Source organism: Strigops habroptila, chromosome 2, assembly GCF_004027225.2.
Source record: "Strigops habroptila isolate Jane chromosome 2, bStrHab1.2.pri, whole genome shotgun sequence".
NCBI lineage: Eukaryota > Metazoa > Chordata > Aves > Psittaciformes > Psittacidae > Strigops > Strigops habroptila.
Window position 1 is genome coordinate 92,804,766 of NC_044278.2, and position 19,038 is coordinate 92,823,803.

The following is a 19,038-nucleotide window of genomic DNA, read 5'->3' on the forward strand; positions in this document are numbered from 1 at the left end:
ATTGGTCCTGCAAATGCGGGAAAGAATATCCAGATGGTAGAAGTACATTAAAAATACAGTGATGTTGTGTTATTTGCTACTGTTTGGCACCAAATATGTTTACAAAAACATTTCTTGTTTTTGAAAATGCATCTACTTTTTCTCAGATAAATCTGCTTTTCAGGCTGCAGTTCAAATCACTTGTTCTCTAGTTTTCAAAGTCAGAACAAGAAGAGGTGTACAAAAAAGTGTGGGAGAATGAAGAGGAAAGAGGAGGAATACATTTTTTAAAGCTGACATATATGCAGGGTTCAGGAATTCAATGGCATTCAGTTTACCTTGTTTGAAATTAATCTTAATATATACAAAAGGATAAAAGGGAATACAGGTCTTCTTGTTAAATTATTACTACTCAAGTCCTGATGTATGTTTAATATTTCATAGAAAGACTGATTTCTGTAGATGCTGAGCACCTGCTATACTGATGGATTTCAGCTAAGGTTGTCATCTCTCAACACTTACAAAATGAAGCTGGAATAAAACAGAGTCTACCTAAATCAAAGAGGTTTTCCTAAATATTCATGCATCAACGGCATGAAAAGCACAAAGGTTATGGGATGTCATGACTATGGCTAATCATTGAAATCCAAAGCCATCATCCAGCTTCTTAATTGACTGATAATTTCCCACCAAATATTCTGAACTCCACCTCCCGTGCTTCTGTGTTGCTGCCCTCCTCCGCATATTGTCAGACCGGATTATCTGCAATGTCTTCTCCAGCTCCTTGGGCCATCTCTAATATCCCATTGGGAGTTAGTAGGTCTGACCCCAAGATGGCAAACTAGAAAAATTCAGAACCTCACAGCAAAATTGTCACAAACATAGTAACTCTCAGAAGAATAGGGACCACAGTGTCCATTGCTAGCTCTGTTATTGACTTGCATTATTAACATTTGCTTGAAGTTCAATAGAAATCTATTTATATTCTACAGACTTGATTATCCTTCATCTAGCCCCCAGGTAGGAAATTATAATAATGCAAAATGAGGGCTAGAGCTCTAGTGTTTTGATTTAGTAGTATTTTGTGCCCACTTTTCACTAATTTTAATGGAGAATTAGCACCAGCCTGAAATTTAGCACAATATTTCTATATGCAGTTAAATTTAATGAAGCCAGTATTTAAGTATCCATTTATATAAGGATAAGATCGTGAATAGACCTCAAGCATAGCTAAAGTATACTGAAACCTGAAGTATTTCTGATTAATTACTTCATTGCTAAGTTCAGGAAAGATTTTATTCCTGAATTATCAATGACTTCTTTTCTATTTTTCAAATATTTTGTTCAGAATAATTCCATTATACCATAAATCACCCAAATTTTCTAAACCTCTGCAGGTTTAAAGGCGTTTATGTTCATATAAACACATGTGTAGGCTTGTCTTGTGCTCTGTTATTTGGTGTTAGGCAGAATTTACAGACTTGTCGGATCTGATGGGTACCATGATAACCATACAATTCCTAACCCAGTGAGGCAGCTCATATGTAAATGAATGTCTCCTGGTTTTTATCATACTAAAGCAGCTTAGTACAATCTGGAAGTGGGTATAACTTGTCCCCTTCTGGAATCTAATAACCAGGAGTGATAGAGGAACACACATGTTGCCTCAGGGCACAGATGAAGGAACCTCTGCAGTGGCATCTTGAGAAGCTCTATTCTAGCTGGGTACTCAACCCAGTGTTGTGGTGAGCCACTGCCCTTGCACTCTGTCATGTGCCAGCTGACTACAAGAGCCTGGGCAGGAAAGATGTTACATACATCCATCTTGAATGAGGGGTGCTTATGCATTAGTGGATAAGCACCTCCCACGGCAGGGACACATTGAAGTTTCTCACTGACTGGTGTCAGAGAAAAAGCTTTGTTGCTGCACTAACCCACTTTAAAAAATGGGTGAATGAAAAGGTTACATCCACTGGACAGCATAAATGATAAAAGCTCAGGAGATAACATTGATGTTGCTATCCACTTGTAAGTTAGCAGGAGGCTAGTCTGGACAAGCTGGAGATGCCTCAGTCATCCTCAAAAGAGCAGAAAAAAAGGCAAAACTGAGAAGCAGAGGTGCATTTAAAGATGCAGATGGATGCAAATGAAGAATATTGGCTATGCTATACTGGACAAACTTTCTTGAACCTTTCTGCAGAATCAGGGCCAACTGAATTGAGTGAGGAGAGCAACAGAGGAGGCACCGAAGTAATTTGCTCCGAACTAGAACATGCATAAGGAGTTTCCTTGAAAGAACAGCAGGTTTACAGTTTATAACTATCCCTAAATATGTCACCAATTCCTCCTCCCCTTTCCTCCATCTAAAATCCATAAGATTTTGACTTAAGTCATAAGTCTGAAAAGAAATCAGGACCTTTATGACTAATAGCCTTAAGTATAGCACAGCCCCATGGTACTACTTTCCTAAAAAAGACCAGTTCTTTTCTTCCTTAGCAATACCTGCTGCATGCCTTGCATTGTCTGCTGTAGGAACTGCAGCTGCTGGTCCTTTGTAAGGCTTTCTTCTGTCCGAAAGAGCTGTCCTTTCTCCTGTTTCAGGAGCTCCACTTCATTCCTATAAGCATCCAGCTGCCATCGAAGACTATCGTTCTCTTCCTTTAGCGCATACGCTTGGGCGGCTAAAGCTAAGAGAAAATGAAAATGTGAAGAAATCAGTAAAATGGATTGTTTCCTTACAAATAAGGCAGAGGACATTGTCAAGGGAGATGACAGTACAGCTGAAAGCCAGTGAGACATTTCAGAGCTAAGACAAGACCCAGCAGAGCTGAAAATTATTAGGTTCTGGCAAAGACTGTTGCTGGGAAGTTATTTCCTGGGATGGAAGGAGCCATAAAGCGACCCTGGATAATTCAAATGCTACTTGCAATCTGGCTGCTAAATTTAGGCTTATATTTTAGGAAGAAACTGGCATGCAGTCCAAGGGCAAAGCTTCCACCAACTTTACAGCATTTTTCCAGTGATGTTATAGGATCTCATACAGCCGTTTAGTATTTATATTAGTGTAGCAGCCAGATGTTCCAATCAGATCTGTGCTAAGGAAGTCTGACTACATAAAGTTGCTGGATTTAGTCCCATGAGAGACGAAACACAGAAATTCCTCTCCAATCTTACTATGAACTACTTCGTAGCAATGGTTATGAGGAGCCATTTAGACAGAAAAATTATGTAATGGAGTAAAATTACATAAAATGCAAATGCTCAAAAAAAGTGTTGGCACTACAAGAACATTACTACATTAAAGGCATTGAAAGATACTTAAGTCATTTCCTTAGGAAGCTCCATTTGGCCCCTTTTCAATTTAGAATGGCATTTTTATTATCATAACTGATAGCAGGTGTTTGTGAAGAAATCGATTAGTATGCAGGGATGGAAATTACATTTGCCAAATGACTTGCACAGTCTGCAATATAAGCTAAAATTTGTGTAGCAAAAGGCAGAAGGCTATAAAGCATGTACTAGGAACATTATTTAAATAAATTATCCAAACATAAATACATATAGGGAAGCATGGCATTCATTACTTTAGGGATGTGGTTATCATCCTATAGAGGAACCCATTCCTGGTAATATTTAGACTTGGCAGAAGTAGTGGTCATTTGGCATAGCAGAGTGCCATACTATACTATTTTTCTTCTTGGAACCTGGTAACACAACAGCATTATAGAGCAGCTGTAATTAAAAAACAAAAATCTACCATAGCCAATTCTATCAACATTTGGTAACTGAAGCACATGACTGATTTACATTCCTGATTAAATGATTTCAGGCTTGGTATCACAGAATTCTTTCTTGCCCACCTACAATAGCAATGTGGTTAAACTCCAAATTACAGGAAATTGTATATTAACTCCATTTAATGTTAGGCCTCTCTTGACTAGACTTCCGCAGATAAAAGAGTCCCCTGTTCCCCATGATAACATCATTCAAAACATTTGTGAAATTATATCAGCACTTCGATAGAATGTCACAATATTTCCTTACCAATAAAAATGTTTCATATTTGGTAGGACAAATCTACTTTTTTCTCAGATAATTTTTACTCATTTTAAAATAGTACAAATGTGTTATCCAAAACAGAGTATAGTTAGCTACTATTCAAATACAGACACGGATTGGGGTTTGCGCTTAATTTGGATAAATATTCTACAGAATCTTTCTGGAAGATTTAGCAACAGCTACAGTATTGTTACATCAAATTAAATTGTTCTGAAAAGCATGTAATCATCCTTCCATGACAAAAATTACTCTCAAGAAATTGAAATGATGAGTCCAATGGGCAAATAAGAGGATGAAATCCTTTTTACCATTTTTTTTTTTCTTGGTAAAAGTCAACAAGCTATAATAAAAGAAAAGAGATGATAAAAAAAAAAAATATAAAAAAAGAGGTCAAGGAAATGAACACCTCAGTATAACAAAAACTCAAGTCAAAATGAAATAATTTAAGTTGGAAGGGACCTCTAAAGACCATCTAGTCCAACCCCCTTGCCATGGACCGGGACCTTTTTCACCAGATCAGGAGCAGTAATTCATCTGCTGTCCACCATCTAATCCAGCTCTTACAAAACTCCTGAGTGTAAGGCCTATGTACTTGTTAATCACTGTCCACACCAAAATGTGGGTTAGGACCTATATTCACCCGAAATTCAGGCTGCCCTACCTACACAGCTGCTGTTGTGTATTTTCTGGGTCACAATACAGTTTGGTTGGAGAACTCCTTTTTGTCCTCCTAGGTGAGTTCAGGCTATTGTACAGGGCTGGGAACAACATGAGAAGTCTGCTACAAGGACAGTGAATTAGGGGGGATGGAAAGAGCTATGACATATTGCAAAAGTAAGTAACCTGTATGGGATGAACCTATTCGTGTTTAAAAAAATAACACATCCAAATAGAACAGGTAAAAGACCCATTTTTCCTGCAGAAACACAATACAGCTTTTTACTGCTAAAGAAATCAGAGTTGCACCTCTGAATACCATTATTTCAAATATTAAATATTTTCATTATTTTAAAATTATATTTAGTATGCCGTCTTAAAACCTGTATGACAGTAATTTACACTATGGTACAACGAAAAAGTCCCATCCAAGGGCAGGTGCCCTGTTGTTCTACACCAGCAGACAAAGGCTGTGTTTGGAAGAGGTTACAATCTGTCTTAGGACAAAATGGAAATACCTCAAACAACCTAAAGTGAGAGAATAAGAACACAGCAGAGAAAAGTTTGGATATTAGTTAAGATTCCTAGAGGTATACAATTTCTTATCAACATTATTATACACTCTGATCTTCCTAGTCACACATAGTAAGCAATTAAAGACAGAGTCCAAGGTAGAAACATATCCTTAAATAAGGAGGATGCAACATGTATATTCCAGCAGTGCAACAGCATACTAGATTGTCACAAGCTTTTAAATGAATTAATTATAGATAAGAGTCCAAAACGATATAACATTAAATGTATGTAGTTCCTATGTTGTCTAATTTAAAGCTACAAATAGTTGGTTCTTAACATCTGCAAACAGAGTGGTTAGCAGAAAAGGAAAATAAGTCAAAGACAGATATTGAGTGGACCCTAAGGACTCCAGATCATTCAACACTGGGTAACTGTTTTAAACAAAATCAGAAATGTTCTTTGTGTTGACCTAACATAATTTTAAAATATATATATTTTAGTGGGCTAAAATTAAAATAATTCTGAATTCAGACCAATGTCTCCTTTGATTCCAAACCAAATATATATTATATATAAAACTAATGATATTTTTTAAATGTATTTCATTATAATAATTATATGTATTAACATGTAATTGATTACATATTATGTAAAGAAAGATACTTCATTGAACACTAAATTAAAATTAGAGGAGAATTTGTGGGGAGAAGGGAATTTGCATTTTTAAAAAGAAAAATTTTTCAAATTTTTACAGAAATTTTTGCTCAGATTGAAAAAAGCTGATGAATGTAGTTTTAGTTATAAAAAAAAAATGTTTACTCAGCTTATCTCCATGCTACTTCTCAAGCTATTTTAAGTTTGGTAGTTCAGATACTCATCTACAAAATCCCTCTGTGAGACACGATAAAAGGCATCTTAGTATAAAAAGACAATGAATGCTGAAAGCATTTACAGAAGAACTATATACAAGAAAGCTATATCAAAAGAAAACTCTGTCAAGAATCCTGAATAGCTGCCCGTGGTGCAAGCAGAAGAAAATACTCCTACCTAAACAAACACAGCTGGAAACCAACTCAATATACACTTTACAGCACTTTTTACTGAGGGATGCAAAATGATACCTGCCAGTCTCAGAGCAGTTGGAGGAAGATTATACATATATAAGTGAGCGAAGCCTTCACACTGATACTTTGGGGACATCTAAAAGGTTAGTGTCATTTCCTTGTGCTGAGGCAGAAGTGCTATATACAGTTTGGCAACAGCCTCAGTGTCAAGATAGATTCGATGTAGTGGACTCAGGCTAGACCCAAATTGAAAAGACACTCTTTTTACAAGAAGCGATTGATCAGAAATCCACTGAAGTCTAAGGACAAACTCATTGACTGACGCCTCAGAAAAAAACAAACAACTTTATTTTTCTAGGGCATCTGTCTCAGATAGTTAGGACCATGCTTTCTTTATGAGTAGTACTGATCTGTACCTTTTACTTTTAGCTGGTACTCTGTAGACTACATTTAACTTCATACATAATAATGCCACTGGAGTCAACGTTGAGTAACTCTTCACAGGTGATACAGGGTAATCGAAGTATTTTATGACTCACATCATGTCATAGTGGCCAGGAAATAAAGTGAACACGCCACATCTCTGGATGTATCTATGTATCGAGGCTATGAGGGGGAATTAAAAATTTTCTACCAGTTCTATTAAAGCACACCTGTGCTGTGCATTTCTCATTAGATGATCGTTAGATGATGCCCTAACAACATTAGAATTACCATTAATGGCAGACTACTAATTCACAAACTAGGGACACTCTGAGCTGAAACGCATAAGCAGGTTATCTCAAGAGTCTGAGGCAATCTGGAAGTAGTATCTGAAAAACAAATGAGCAAACACTAAAAACAGTAACAGAAAACCAACTTGTAAATTCTAGAGCACAGACTTCCCTTAGGTCCTCCTAGCAGAACTTTTTCTATAGATTCTTTTTTTTATAGATTCTTCTATACTTGTATAGAAATGGATTGTAAAATTGCAAACTTCTGTGCTTATTTGTTTTTCTTCAGATTTTTGGTCTAAACTCTTCAGCAGAATTTCTTAGGATTTTGGAACCTTAGCCAATTTATCTATAGTTAGGCTGATGAAAAGAGATGAAGAGCATATTCCCAAACCTTCCTGCCATCTGAGTTCTACTAATCCATTATCCTAATTTTCTGACTTGAAAATAAGGTTTTAAATTATATAATGCTCCTTTTGATAACAGCAACAAGAAAAGTACTAAAAGCTGCCAAAATTATGCCTGTTATGATGGTAATTTTTTGCATCACTCCCATCGCAGAGCATTTACAATGTCAAAAAAAGCGCCATCTTGCAAGACACAGCTACTTCTTCAAAGAGTTTTCAGCTTGAGGGACTGAACAAATGTGAGAGAAGAGAAATAAAGACACAAAGTCCACAACTACAAATACAAACAATAAAAGTTATCCCTGGCCTCTAGCTACCTTGCTCATTTTTCAAATAGGTGAACTGTGAATCAGTCCAACCAAGGGAAAATCAGCTAGGAAAAATGTTTCTGGAGGGTCTGGAAGGTCATGAGCCATTTCTTGATGCTGTAGAAAACAGGGTAAGTTATACAATAATGGCATTTGTCATTCGTAAGGAAGATGGTCTCAGCAGAAGTATAGCATGGACAGTGTTAGGAGATATGTTGCATGTTATCTTGAGAAAGGGCTCAAAGAGAGAGACAAAGAAAAGGAACTCCTGAAAGTCAAACAGGAGTTCACAAGGTTTGGGTATGAATTTTGCCAGAATAAACGCAAGAGGGAAGAGCTAGGTGGAACAACAGAAAATTTTGGACCTGTGTTCAATATGTGAAGGGAGAGAAAAGGAAGAGTGGCAGGACTCCTGGTGGTGGTACATGAAAGGCAGTGGCATTTTTAACAGTTAATGGGTTAGGAGGAAGAGTTCAAAAGTGAGTAATGGGCCCAGTTTCATGTTGAATGAGAAACTGTGAGAGGATACACTGGTGTGTGTGTGCTGGCATGTGTCAGGAAAGGGTGATGCTGGGGTTGGGGCTTCCTTGAAGGAAAAAACTTTTAGTTTCATAGACTAGATGGTACCACTACACTCTAGTTCATTTTACCCTGTAAAGCTCTATTTAGTGCTTTAACCCCCAGGAGATTAAATTTTATGCTACAGTCTGAGGATCCCATCATGGTCATTCAGCGGCAGGAGTGTGTGATGTGATGCCAGTTAGGGACCCACACCCTGAGGCAGGTGGGAAGGTCAGGTTTGCTAGGTGATGGAAAGGAAAGCATGGCCTTCACTACAGATGGAAATTGCTGGATGGACTCTGAGGTGGGGAGACACACTAAGCAACTAAAAACCTGTCAACCTACGTTGTATGTATAACTGCCCAGGCACAGATCCACTTGACTCACACCTGACTTTTGTAAACCCTACCATAAAAACTGAGCTCTGAGACCAAATTTTAGTTACAAATGCTCTGTGCACATTTCAAAGGCATTTGGGAAAGCAACTCTTTAATGGTATCTCCAGGAAGCTTGCTGGAAGAGTAAGATTAAGGTAAACCTTGATCACTTTGAGGCATCTTCTCAGGCCACTTTATAAAAATGTCATGTTCCTGACTCCTCCAAAATCTAAACTGGTTTTGATCCATTGCCTCGAGTTCCCAGAGGAACTTTCTTTTCTTTATGGACAGTTACTAAATACCTGATCACCAGCACAAATGGTGCTCGGATGTCAATGTGGATGCATTGCAATCTGACTTTAGCAGATAAAAGCAACATTATTCCTATACTTCATTCTTTAATAAATGCTTCTTTCATTGTTTTCCCATGTTTCTGCAAAAATAGACTATGTCACACGGATCTTCAAAAAAAAAAAGAAATCCTTTGGTTGAAGCTTGAAAGCAGCTAGCTGACTAGCCTGAATAAAGTCTAAAAACAGAATTAGAATGGTACAAAATTAAATCATTTGGGGCAATTAGAAGCTAACCAAGCCATGAACAGTTTCTTCTTTCCCCTTAAGACATAATGTAACCAAACAATGAAGCAATTTCAACATTTTTTCTAATGTTAGGCACACTTCATTTGAATGTTTCAGTACCTGTAAATTTAAACTCTAAGGGCACTAATTATCCTATATGTGGTGGGGTTATTGTCATTAATGTTAGTGGGAGTTAGGGCCCACACACTGGGAAGGAGATTTACTCTTCTACAAAGTCTGCTTTATTCAGGTGCAGTTGCTTCAAAGTCCTTTCCTCACCATGCAGTCTATGTTCAATGCAGAGAAGCTCATTATACCAGTTACGTTCATGATGATACCAGATGTTTAGATTGAATACTCATGAGAATTATTTTCAGGCTTCCTATTCACATTAAACTTGCTGGCGAACAATTAGTAAATGGAAGTATGCTAAAAAAAATAAAAAAAGAAGAAAGAAAAAAAAAAGGAAAAGTTGCACCATCATTTAACTGCAATTTTATCAATCCCATCTTATATAGACAGATGTAACATTTGAGAAACCAAAGCATCTCTCTGGAGAGAGATTTTCTCAGTTTTCAAAACTTCTTCCTGCCTAGCAGACTTCAGCAATAGCACTGTTCTTTCCTAGGTTTACTACACACGTGGCTTAGCAGTAATTTATGAAGGCTTATTATTTGTTGTGTAATGAAGCATATCTTTCTGCAAAAAGAAAAGAAGGTGTAGGGAAAGAGAGGGCAGATGACATTCCAGCTGGGCCTGATAACTAAAGTAGCATGCAAACGCTGGCTCTGCAGTGGACTAAGAATGCCCCAGAGAGCAGTGCTGCCAACTCCTGTGGTGTTATGATGAGTCTCATGATATCTGACATTTTATTTAAAGCCCTAGAGCAATCATTAATTAAAAACCTCCTTTAAGTTTCCGGACATGTAGCTTCCAAACTTTCTAGACAGTGGATCAGTACTGGCTCTCCATGTTTTACCATGCTCTCACAAACTCTGACTTCTAATTAAAAACACTAACAAGGCAATTTAATCTTAGTGTTTCAGACACTCCTAGGAATAAGATGCAGATTACTTACTACAGTCTTACAAACGATCATTGACTCAGAAGCTCAGTTTGGGATCACTGAGCTAGACCTCATGGCTGCAGAAAACCACTCAAACAGTGAAACCACTTTCTCTAAAGGGCTAAAAACCCAGAAGGCTAATTTCCCACGTTAAGCCAATATTTCTACCCTTCTCTTCATATTTTCCTCTCTTCTACCTCTGTCGTGTTTATATTCAGTTTACTTCCTCCTTGAGCTCCAAGCGCATGAGTCCATGTCTTTGTTCATTTGTAATTCCCACTTGCCTGACATTTCCAGATGTTTCTCACTTCCCTCACTCACACTTATTTTGCAGTATGTTCTCCAGTCACCCCTTACCCAGTTCTGTCCCAGATAAATTTCAGCATTAAGTGTTTTGGACTTTTTCTACAAAGATGTCACATCAAATTACTGAAATGCATATTTAGAATTTGGAAGAGATCACCTAGTTACAATAATATCAAAGCCTGTCACATTTTAGGTCTATTTTACTTGACAGCATATCTTTGGAGAACAGGAATCTACATAGCTTGTAAATGATATTTTGACAGTTGCTAGTTAATCTGCCCCACTGAGACCAGTTTCTCCAGGTCACCTCTTTAAAGCAAAGGGCCCTTTTCCTCTCTCCTTTTTGGACTGCATTTCTTCTACCACCACCCATGACACTGCCACCCAATTTGGCATATGCATAAGGTGAAACAGGAGATGGAAAAGCTGGCTCTGCAAAGACAATTGTTAGTGAAGTTGGTTGTTGCGCTGCCTTTACCGCTTGGTTCTCCTTTTGAACTAGGGACATAGGAATCAAACTGCCATAAGAAAATACAGGGGTATAACTGACCAAAAAAAGCAGTTCTCAGATATTTTCAAAATTCAGTAAAAATCACTCCTTTTCACTTTTCAAAACTATTTGGTTTGTGATGAGGATAATTTTTTGAATACTTTATGTTTACCAATAACGGCTGCTTCAGTTAAATATAATTAATCAAGTACTGAATCTCTTTCAAAACTTCTGCTTTCTTTCCTAATTGATAAATAGGACTGCCACAACACTTTTACAGAGATTGTGCTTTAAAGATGCCAGCAAAGAAGTTACCTTTTCCTTTAATCAAGAATATTAAAAAAATTACTTTATTCCTTTAACACTAAAAATGAACAGAGGAGATTTTAGTCTTGAGGGAGAAGGAATGTCTTTACTTGAGTAAGAAAAGTGCTGGTTACTAGGGAGATGCCAAGTGGCATTGATGACTCTCTCCCACAATAGTAATGGAAAAATGCTACTTGTATTAATGGTGCTTTGCAACTGAGGGTACAGACATTTGAACTCTGCATAGCACAAGAGATACTGATGAATGTTCAGTGTTTCATACATGTTCTGTTATTCTTATGTATATTGCATAAATGGATCGTATGTATGTGTGTACATAATATCTAAATTACTTAGGATACTCAATCTTTACAGTATATAGGTAAACATCTGTGTAGGTGGGTTACCAATGGTTACTTCTTAGGAGTCAAAGCAATTGCTAAATTTTTATTCAGACTTAAACAATAAACACTGGCATTTATAAGATGCATGGCTGCATTGCTGCTGTTGGCATTCGAACTAGGAATTGCATTCACACCCAGCATCACTGCGTCAACTTGAAAAAGAAGAATCTGTAGTGCTTATAAATATGAAGAAACTGTCATTGCTACTTGAAAACAAACTTGACAGTGGGCACGTGAATCCCTCCATTTGTCACATTCATTAGGAAAGAAAGGGCTGATCTGAGTGTTTTAAGTGACTATGGTGGTTTGAATTGTTCTGATTTATAATAGGCAAATTTTGACAAACTGCTTTCTATAAATGTGAGGATAAACCACTTTTGTACAAAACTCTATTGCACCTTAAATTGCAGGAGAGCATTTATCCAGCTGTCTCTTTGACCTTGTACTGGATTGGAGGGAAGAGCTAATTTTTCTTTTAAAATTGTGCATAATACTGAAATACTTGCTCAGTTGCTTTGGCAACTTAAAATGGATCTTAAATATGGGAACATGTTTTTACTCCTTTCAAAGGCATAAGCACCACTTTCACTACTGAGAGTGGTGGGGCACTGGAACAGGCTGCCCAGTGAAGCCGTGAATGCTCCATCCCTGGCAGCGGTCAAGGCCAGGTTGGATGGGGCTTGGAGCAACCTGCTCTAGTGGAAGGTGTCCCTGCCAAGGCGTGGGGTTGGAACTGATGATCTTAGGGTCCTTTTCAACCCAAACCATTTTGTGATTCTATGATTCTATGATCACATGAAGCTCCTAATTTCTTGACTCTCACATTCAGAGACAGCATTTCTTGGTCCATTTATCCCTGATGTGAATGGAAAGGTGTTCAGAAGAGCTGTACCTGCAAGCCAAAATGTCCTTTTCTCCCCTGCATCCTGCCTCCAGCATATTCAGTATCTTTACAGAGAGGCCACTGTGCTGCTCCACAGTTTAACATGTTTAGTAGGTACTTTTTCAGCTACTAAAAAAATGAAATGTGGTGCAAACTTGCAGATTACAGGGTTCTACAGAGCTTAGTGGTGCTTCCAGACCTTTCAGAGCCAGACAATTTATTGCAATTTGCAAAAAGTGTGTAACTTTGAGGAGATAACTGTGAAAAACTCCTTGTAACAGACTTTCTGGTTAAGCCACTGCTTTTAGGACTTTGTATCTGTGGGTGTTGAGCAGAAGGTGAGTGCAAACACTCCAAGCAGCAGGCAGTAGCTTGTGGGATCAAGGTCTAACAGCACAGTCATCTCAAAACCTATCAATCAACAAAACATGATGAGACAGATGACTACCTGATAATAGAGCAACATAGGGAGAGCTATTGCTTTTTATCATGTTTTTCCTCAACTGTTGAAAGCGCTTGCTTGTCTCCAGAGCTCAGATATTTAAGAGGGAAGACAGTTCACATCTGACACATGACAAAGTAGCAATGAAGAAACTGGTGTTGTGGACTAGCAACCACCCAAATCTCTTCAGAAAGATCTGTGATTGACATGTGAGGTGGTCATTTGGCAGTTGTAGAAGCAGCTGAACAATTGCTGGATACAAGTGCTGTAAAGACATGCTTGGCACAGTTGCACCTGATGAAACTTGTGATGCACCAAATATGTGAAGGGCTGAATAAACAAAAAAGTTGCAACTATTTTGCCCATCAAAAGGCAAAAAACCCAACCAACCAAACAAAACAATTAGAACTCGCAATGAAAGTAAAACCAAACCACTTTTAACACAGAAAAAACAAATTTTCCTCCTTTAGAGTTCTGTATGCTGGTGTTGAAGGAGACACATAGTGAAATTAGTAGATAAATTGAATAAAAAGTTATGGTTTTGGTACGGTACCTAGTTCTTCAGTCTGTCAGTTCACATTCTAGAGGATTATTCTTTGTTTTCTCTCTGCCATGAATCTAAACCAAACAAGACTAAAAGGAGATCACCCACCTCCAAAAAACTTTGAATTCACTTGGTTTTCAACTTTATGAACCAAATCCTTTAATATGTTGGTCACAAAAATGTTATACTATGGATACATGTCATTAGTAAGAAGCTTATTTTCTTGAGATGGTTTTTAAGCCAAAACCAAATAGCAGGACATCATGAAACTCCTCTGAATCTAAGATTAATTCACCAAAGTAAACCAGCATCACTAACTAAGTAGTTTTGGGAACTTCTGTGGCCATCCGGCTTCAAGCATGAAGCCGGGTGTGTTTTTAAATCCTGGCATGCCATCACATGACAGACTGGCACACAAGGAACGAGAAGCTCTATGCTTTGAAAAGGAGGCTTTTAATGTTTTGGAAACTTCAGCCAGCCTTGCACTGCTCATGACATAAGGATGCTTCCCAAACCTGCAATAATGAGTTTAGAAGCTTGTACTGATGTTGGAAAAGGCTCTGCTTTCTGATCATTACCTCCTCTGGCACTTTAGCAATGGCTGATGTTTCTTGGATTTAACGGTGGATAAGAAGGTACCTAAATCTCCACCTTAAACAATATTTGTATGTTTCTCTAAGGTGCTGGGGTGAAAAGGGTTTCTAAAAACAACAGGGCATGAAGGGCAGCATAAATAAGAAAACCTAAACCCAAAAGCTTAGTTTAAACACTAGTAGAAATGCTCTTTCATTAGAGGTCAGAAATAAGGTTTAGGCTGAAGCCACTCTTGAAGGAATCTGTTCTTTATCCTCTGTTCAGAATCAGCTGTCTTCACTATTGTAAATAGGGTTCATCCTCTTGAAGGCTAAATATGAGAGTAAGAGCATAAAAGCTTTATGTTGGAGAGGGCACTATAAGGAAGGTAACTTTATAGAAAGTATGAAGTGTAATTTGGAGAAGAATGCTAGTACCAGATATATCAGATTGTGAGGAAGCTGAAAACAGCATATGTTCTAATATTGTCTCTTATTGATTTTGCTGCCAACATCCCACTTCAACAATGTTGCAGCCGCACTTCAGGATCCTTAATGGAGGGGGATGGAGAAAATCAATATACAGAGCTTGCTTCTGCTCCTGTTGAAGTCAATGCAAGTTTCATTATTAACTGCAATGAGCACAGGACAGAGTTCAGACTGTTTTGTCGCTTTGTGTTTATTTTTTCTTTCCCTTTTTATTTAACCTCCTAAGGGGCGATGTGTACTGTTATCCTGTGTTTTAGAAAAGTCCCATTTAAATAGGGCAATTCTCTACCAAACTGCAAGTCTACACATTCAGAAATAATGCCTTGCTTTATGAATCCTAATGAAAAATTATAGCCTGTATCCTGAACTGGGAAAGTTATAATAAAACATATAGGATTTGAAATAAATTCTAAAAACAAAATCATTTCTTTCTTAAAAATATTTTCATTCAGATATGAAGTAAATAAAAATAGTTTAGCTTTCACTGACTTGAAAAATACTACTTTCAATGTGCGTTGTTTGCTCTATTGCAAATAGAGGGAATGCACCCAAACTTCTCTTTACTACTATTTTAATGTTATTTACACAAAATGAAATATGCTAAAATTATCTCAAAAAATTATAAGCATCATCTTTATTCCAACAACATGCTGTTAATTTTGTTCTAGCATGAACGCAAAACATATTTTAACATGCTGTCAAAATGAGATACTAAGAATGTCAATAAAATGACACTAAAATAAATGTAAATTTAGATTGCTGTCACAAGTGGCTGCTTGGTTTTGTGAAGATGTTAGGTTGCTATAGCATTTTCCATAGCAACTTTGCATCTTATTACATAAATAATCCCTCAGTGTCCTTAAAGCTTACTAAAACCAGGATTAAATCTATTCTCATATGTAATGATCCTGCATAAAATCTTATCAGTATGAAATACCCAGAAAATGTGATAAAATGTAATCTAGATAATAGTATTTCCGGCAGTTGAAAAGCATCAAAGCGTAACAGACTTGTTTTGTAGTAAACAGGACATCCTCCTAAAACCCATACTAAGAAAATGCCTTTGAAGTGTCTGTTTCCTCTAAAAATTGAAAGTTAGGTTAACCCCTTCACTGCTGTGTCCACAGCACCAGCACAGACCTCCATTCCAAAGCCCGTGTGTTGTGCATGATCCAGAGGAACTGGCCCAGTACCTGTAAGAGGACAAGGCTGGTTTTATTCCCCAGGGGAGACAGACTTGGCATCTACCTTCAGCCCTGATTCATCAAGGCATTTCTGCTAAATCCAGCTGCACAAGAAGCATTATTAGAGCCAAATGGACTTAAAACCAGGGGCATAAAATTAGGTCCCTGCCTACATGCTTCGTGAATTTCAGCCTATTTTTGTAAAAGCTGTGGGAAAAATGGAATGCATTTTAAGGCACAAAATTGGAGTCTGCCTGATGATAGCAGCTGGGAATTGGCATGCTGCGAAAGACACTAGAGCAGAGTTTTCCTGGTGGCGAGAAAGTAATCATCTTGTGCTGCTTTTTAGTGATCACCCCGCTGGTCCTAGGGAGAAAAGCTGATTGTCTGCTGTGTCCGGAGCATTTCCATTCAAAGAGAAGTTACTCCACTCAAAGTGCTCAAAAGGGTTGTTCAGCTGTCTTCTCTGGCCAGAGAGGGAACCATGTCAGTACAGTGACAATCCAGAGCTCCAGATTTTAAATATGTTCTTTTCTTTGAGATTGCTTATAAAACCTGGTTAGTAGCTTCTGTTAACAGGGATTATTCTCCTCTACATATGCCTTTATATGTTTATTACTGCAGGGCTGATTGTGACACCAGCTGCTGATGGCTTTGAAATGGAGTTGATCATGTTAGCCCATTAATTTCTAAAGTAAATACTTTTTTTTTTTTTTATTATGGACTTATTAAATACCAGTATCATTTTTACAAAATCTGATGCCGAAAAGCTATGGGATGGAGAGGTAATGACAGAAAAATAAATCAGACTTGTATTTAAAACAGAATCTCCCATAAATGCCAAAAGATTAGACTTACAAGAAAGGAAGGGAGAAATATCTGATCCCTGAGCTCAGGAGGAGGAAGAAGATCTGACATGAGATCTGCACGTTGGAAGAAAAGGAAGAGCAAAGCTCAGCTCCCCACAGCTGGGGCTCAGCAATTTCTATTCAAAGTTGTAACATGCTATATAAAGCTCTCCTACCAGTTTAATCCAGCTATAAAACACAATTTCCATTCCATGTGTGCATCTCTGCATTCACACAAGCCTTAGAGAAAGCAGAAAGATGACTGAATTTCAGAGAAAAGATGAATAAGCATCACACAGATCACTTTGGTGTTTTTTCAGGCTTTTCTTGAAGACTTGCCAGGCTTGCAACTTTCAAGATAGACTTATGAACAATATCACAAAGCTTGTTTTATGCTGTGTGCACCAGGGTGCGATTTTCACTAGGACTTACAGTCTTCTGTGAGATGGACTGCCCGCTATTCAGCCTATCTCCTATGGCAAGCTGATGCTGCAGACAGGACAGATCAGTTCAGAAGAGTATTAAAGATCCAGGGTACTGTTGAAGACAGAAAAAGCTTCAATGTTCAAGTTTGGCACCTACTTTAGGTATGTTTGAAAATCCTGCCATAGAGGGTATCTTTCCTGACTTGGAAAGCAGAACCTATCTTACACATTCAAACTGGGTTTCACTACATAACTTGCAATTCATTATTTTAGTGCAGCTCCTAAGATGTTATGTTACTTCATCACAGGTAATACTGTGGCAGTAAAATCCTCCAGAGGCCCAGTGAGTAGTTACTGAAAATCTGTTGAGCTGGAGAGAGCCCTATACCAATGCGCTTATCATCCATGTGGACAGAAGAGGCAGTGTTTGAATTAAAGGTAGCATCCTTGTCTCCACTTGATAGTAAGGAACTGAGATAACACAAATTAATTGATTAGCCCAGGCAGGGGGTATATAGCAGAGCTGGGATTTGGCCCAGAGCTCTGCTATATAAGATTAAGCTCTCTGATTAAGCCAAAAGCCTTAATCATATGACTATCCTTCCTGTGTTCTTCTGCAAGCAGTGTGCATTTCCTGCTTTTCCACGGTGCCAGCCGCAGTCTCCCATTGAAGTTGGGGTTACTAGAATTAATAGCACGTTGCTGAGAACTGCAAAAAGAAGAGATTAACCCATCTCCCTTTAAAATAAAATTACAGGCGCCTTCTAGGCATAAACCAAACTTCAGCTCTTTTCTACAACACACAGCTTCACTTCACTAATTCTTAAAATTACTTTGGAGGTTTTCACTTGTGGATCCCTCACTCCCAGTGCCAGCAGGTGGGAGACGAAGCATCCATAAATCCTGATCATTCTGAAGATTTTTGTATATCCTTTAGACTCCAGCACTGAATCTTTTTTTTTCCCCTTGAGCTAATGCTTCAATAGCTGCACCTAGACTTTTAAATGTATTAACTGAGTTGCCAATCATCATTATTTTCTCAGCAATCTCCCAGCTTTACTTCAGCAATCCTCTTGTCCCTTTCAAACTCCAAAACCCACATTGCAGAAAAATCACTGTTTAAAGGCTGTATTCGAAAAAAAACCCCAAAAAACCAAAAACAAAAACCAAAAAAACCTAAAAGAATCGCTGATCCCACAGATGAGATTCACTCAGTCTCAGGTCAGCCTTTTGCCAGGTTTTCCCATAATTCAAATCACCTTTCGTCTGTGAAACTGGGAGGATTTCCTATAAACTAGGCATGTATCATAGTTCAGCCAATTTACTGGATTCCCTGGGGGTCTCTTTGGGGGGTCCTTGCAGTGGTTGGAGATGTTTTCCAAAAGAAAAAGCAGATAATGATGCCTTCCTTCTCCTTGAAGATTGGGCTTGCACATGATAGAGTAAGGTACTAACCAAGCCTGGGGAGAATGACCTGTAAAACACCTGGAGGAGCAGAAGGTCTTCATGCAGGAGGCACTGCCCCAGCCCTGCAACCCAGACTAGAGCGTGGAAGACAGGTTCGGGAGACTGGAGGTCCCAATTCTCATTCCTGCTCTCTCACCGAGTCACTAATATCAGTAAAACAAGCTCATAAACAACCAGGAGCAGAGCAATTGTCAGATGAAATATGATTTGAGTCTAGAATGGAGTGATGTACTTTGCAACAAGTCCCTCTGGAGCTGTTGTGCATTGTCATAAATAGCAAGTCCAAATCTTGCCAAACAAATGACTATTAGTAGATTTCTAATATTGCAACCTGATCTTTTGCATGACTTAGTATCTTGCACAACTTGACGAAAAAATGCAAAGTTTTCTTAG

General features: G+C 38.1%; 1 protein-coding gene across 12 annotated transcripts in view; it reads right to left on the bottom strand.

Annotated features, from left to right (window-relative positions):
* ENOX1 (ecto-NOX disulfide-thiol exchanger 1) overlaps window positions 1-19,038 on the bottom strand; it is a 376,319-nt gene that overhangs the window by 41,013 nt on the left and 316,268 nt on the right. For all 12 annotated transcript variants that reach the window (XM_030473000.1, XM_030472916.1, XM_030472995.2 and 9 more), the window contains one exon: window positions 2,482-2,666. In XM_030473000.1, the coding sequence (XP_030328860.1) occupies window positions 2,482-2,666 (185 nt within the window). The remainder of the gene's footprint in view (window positions 1-2,481; window positions 2,667-19,038) is intronic.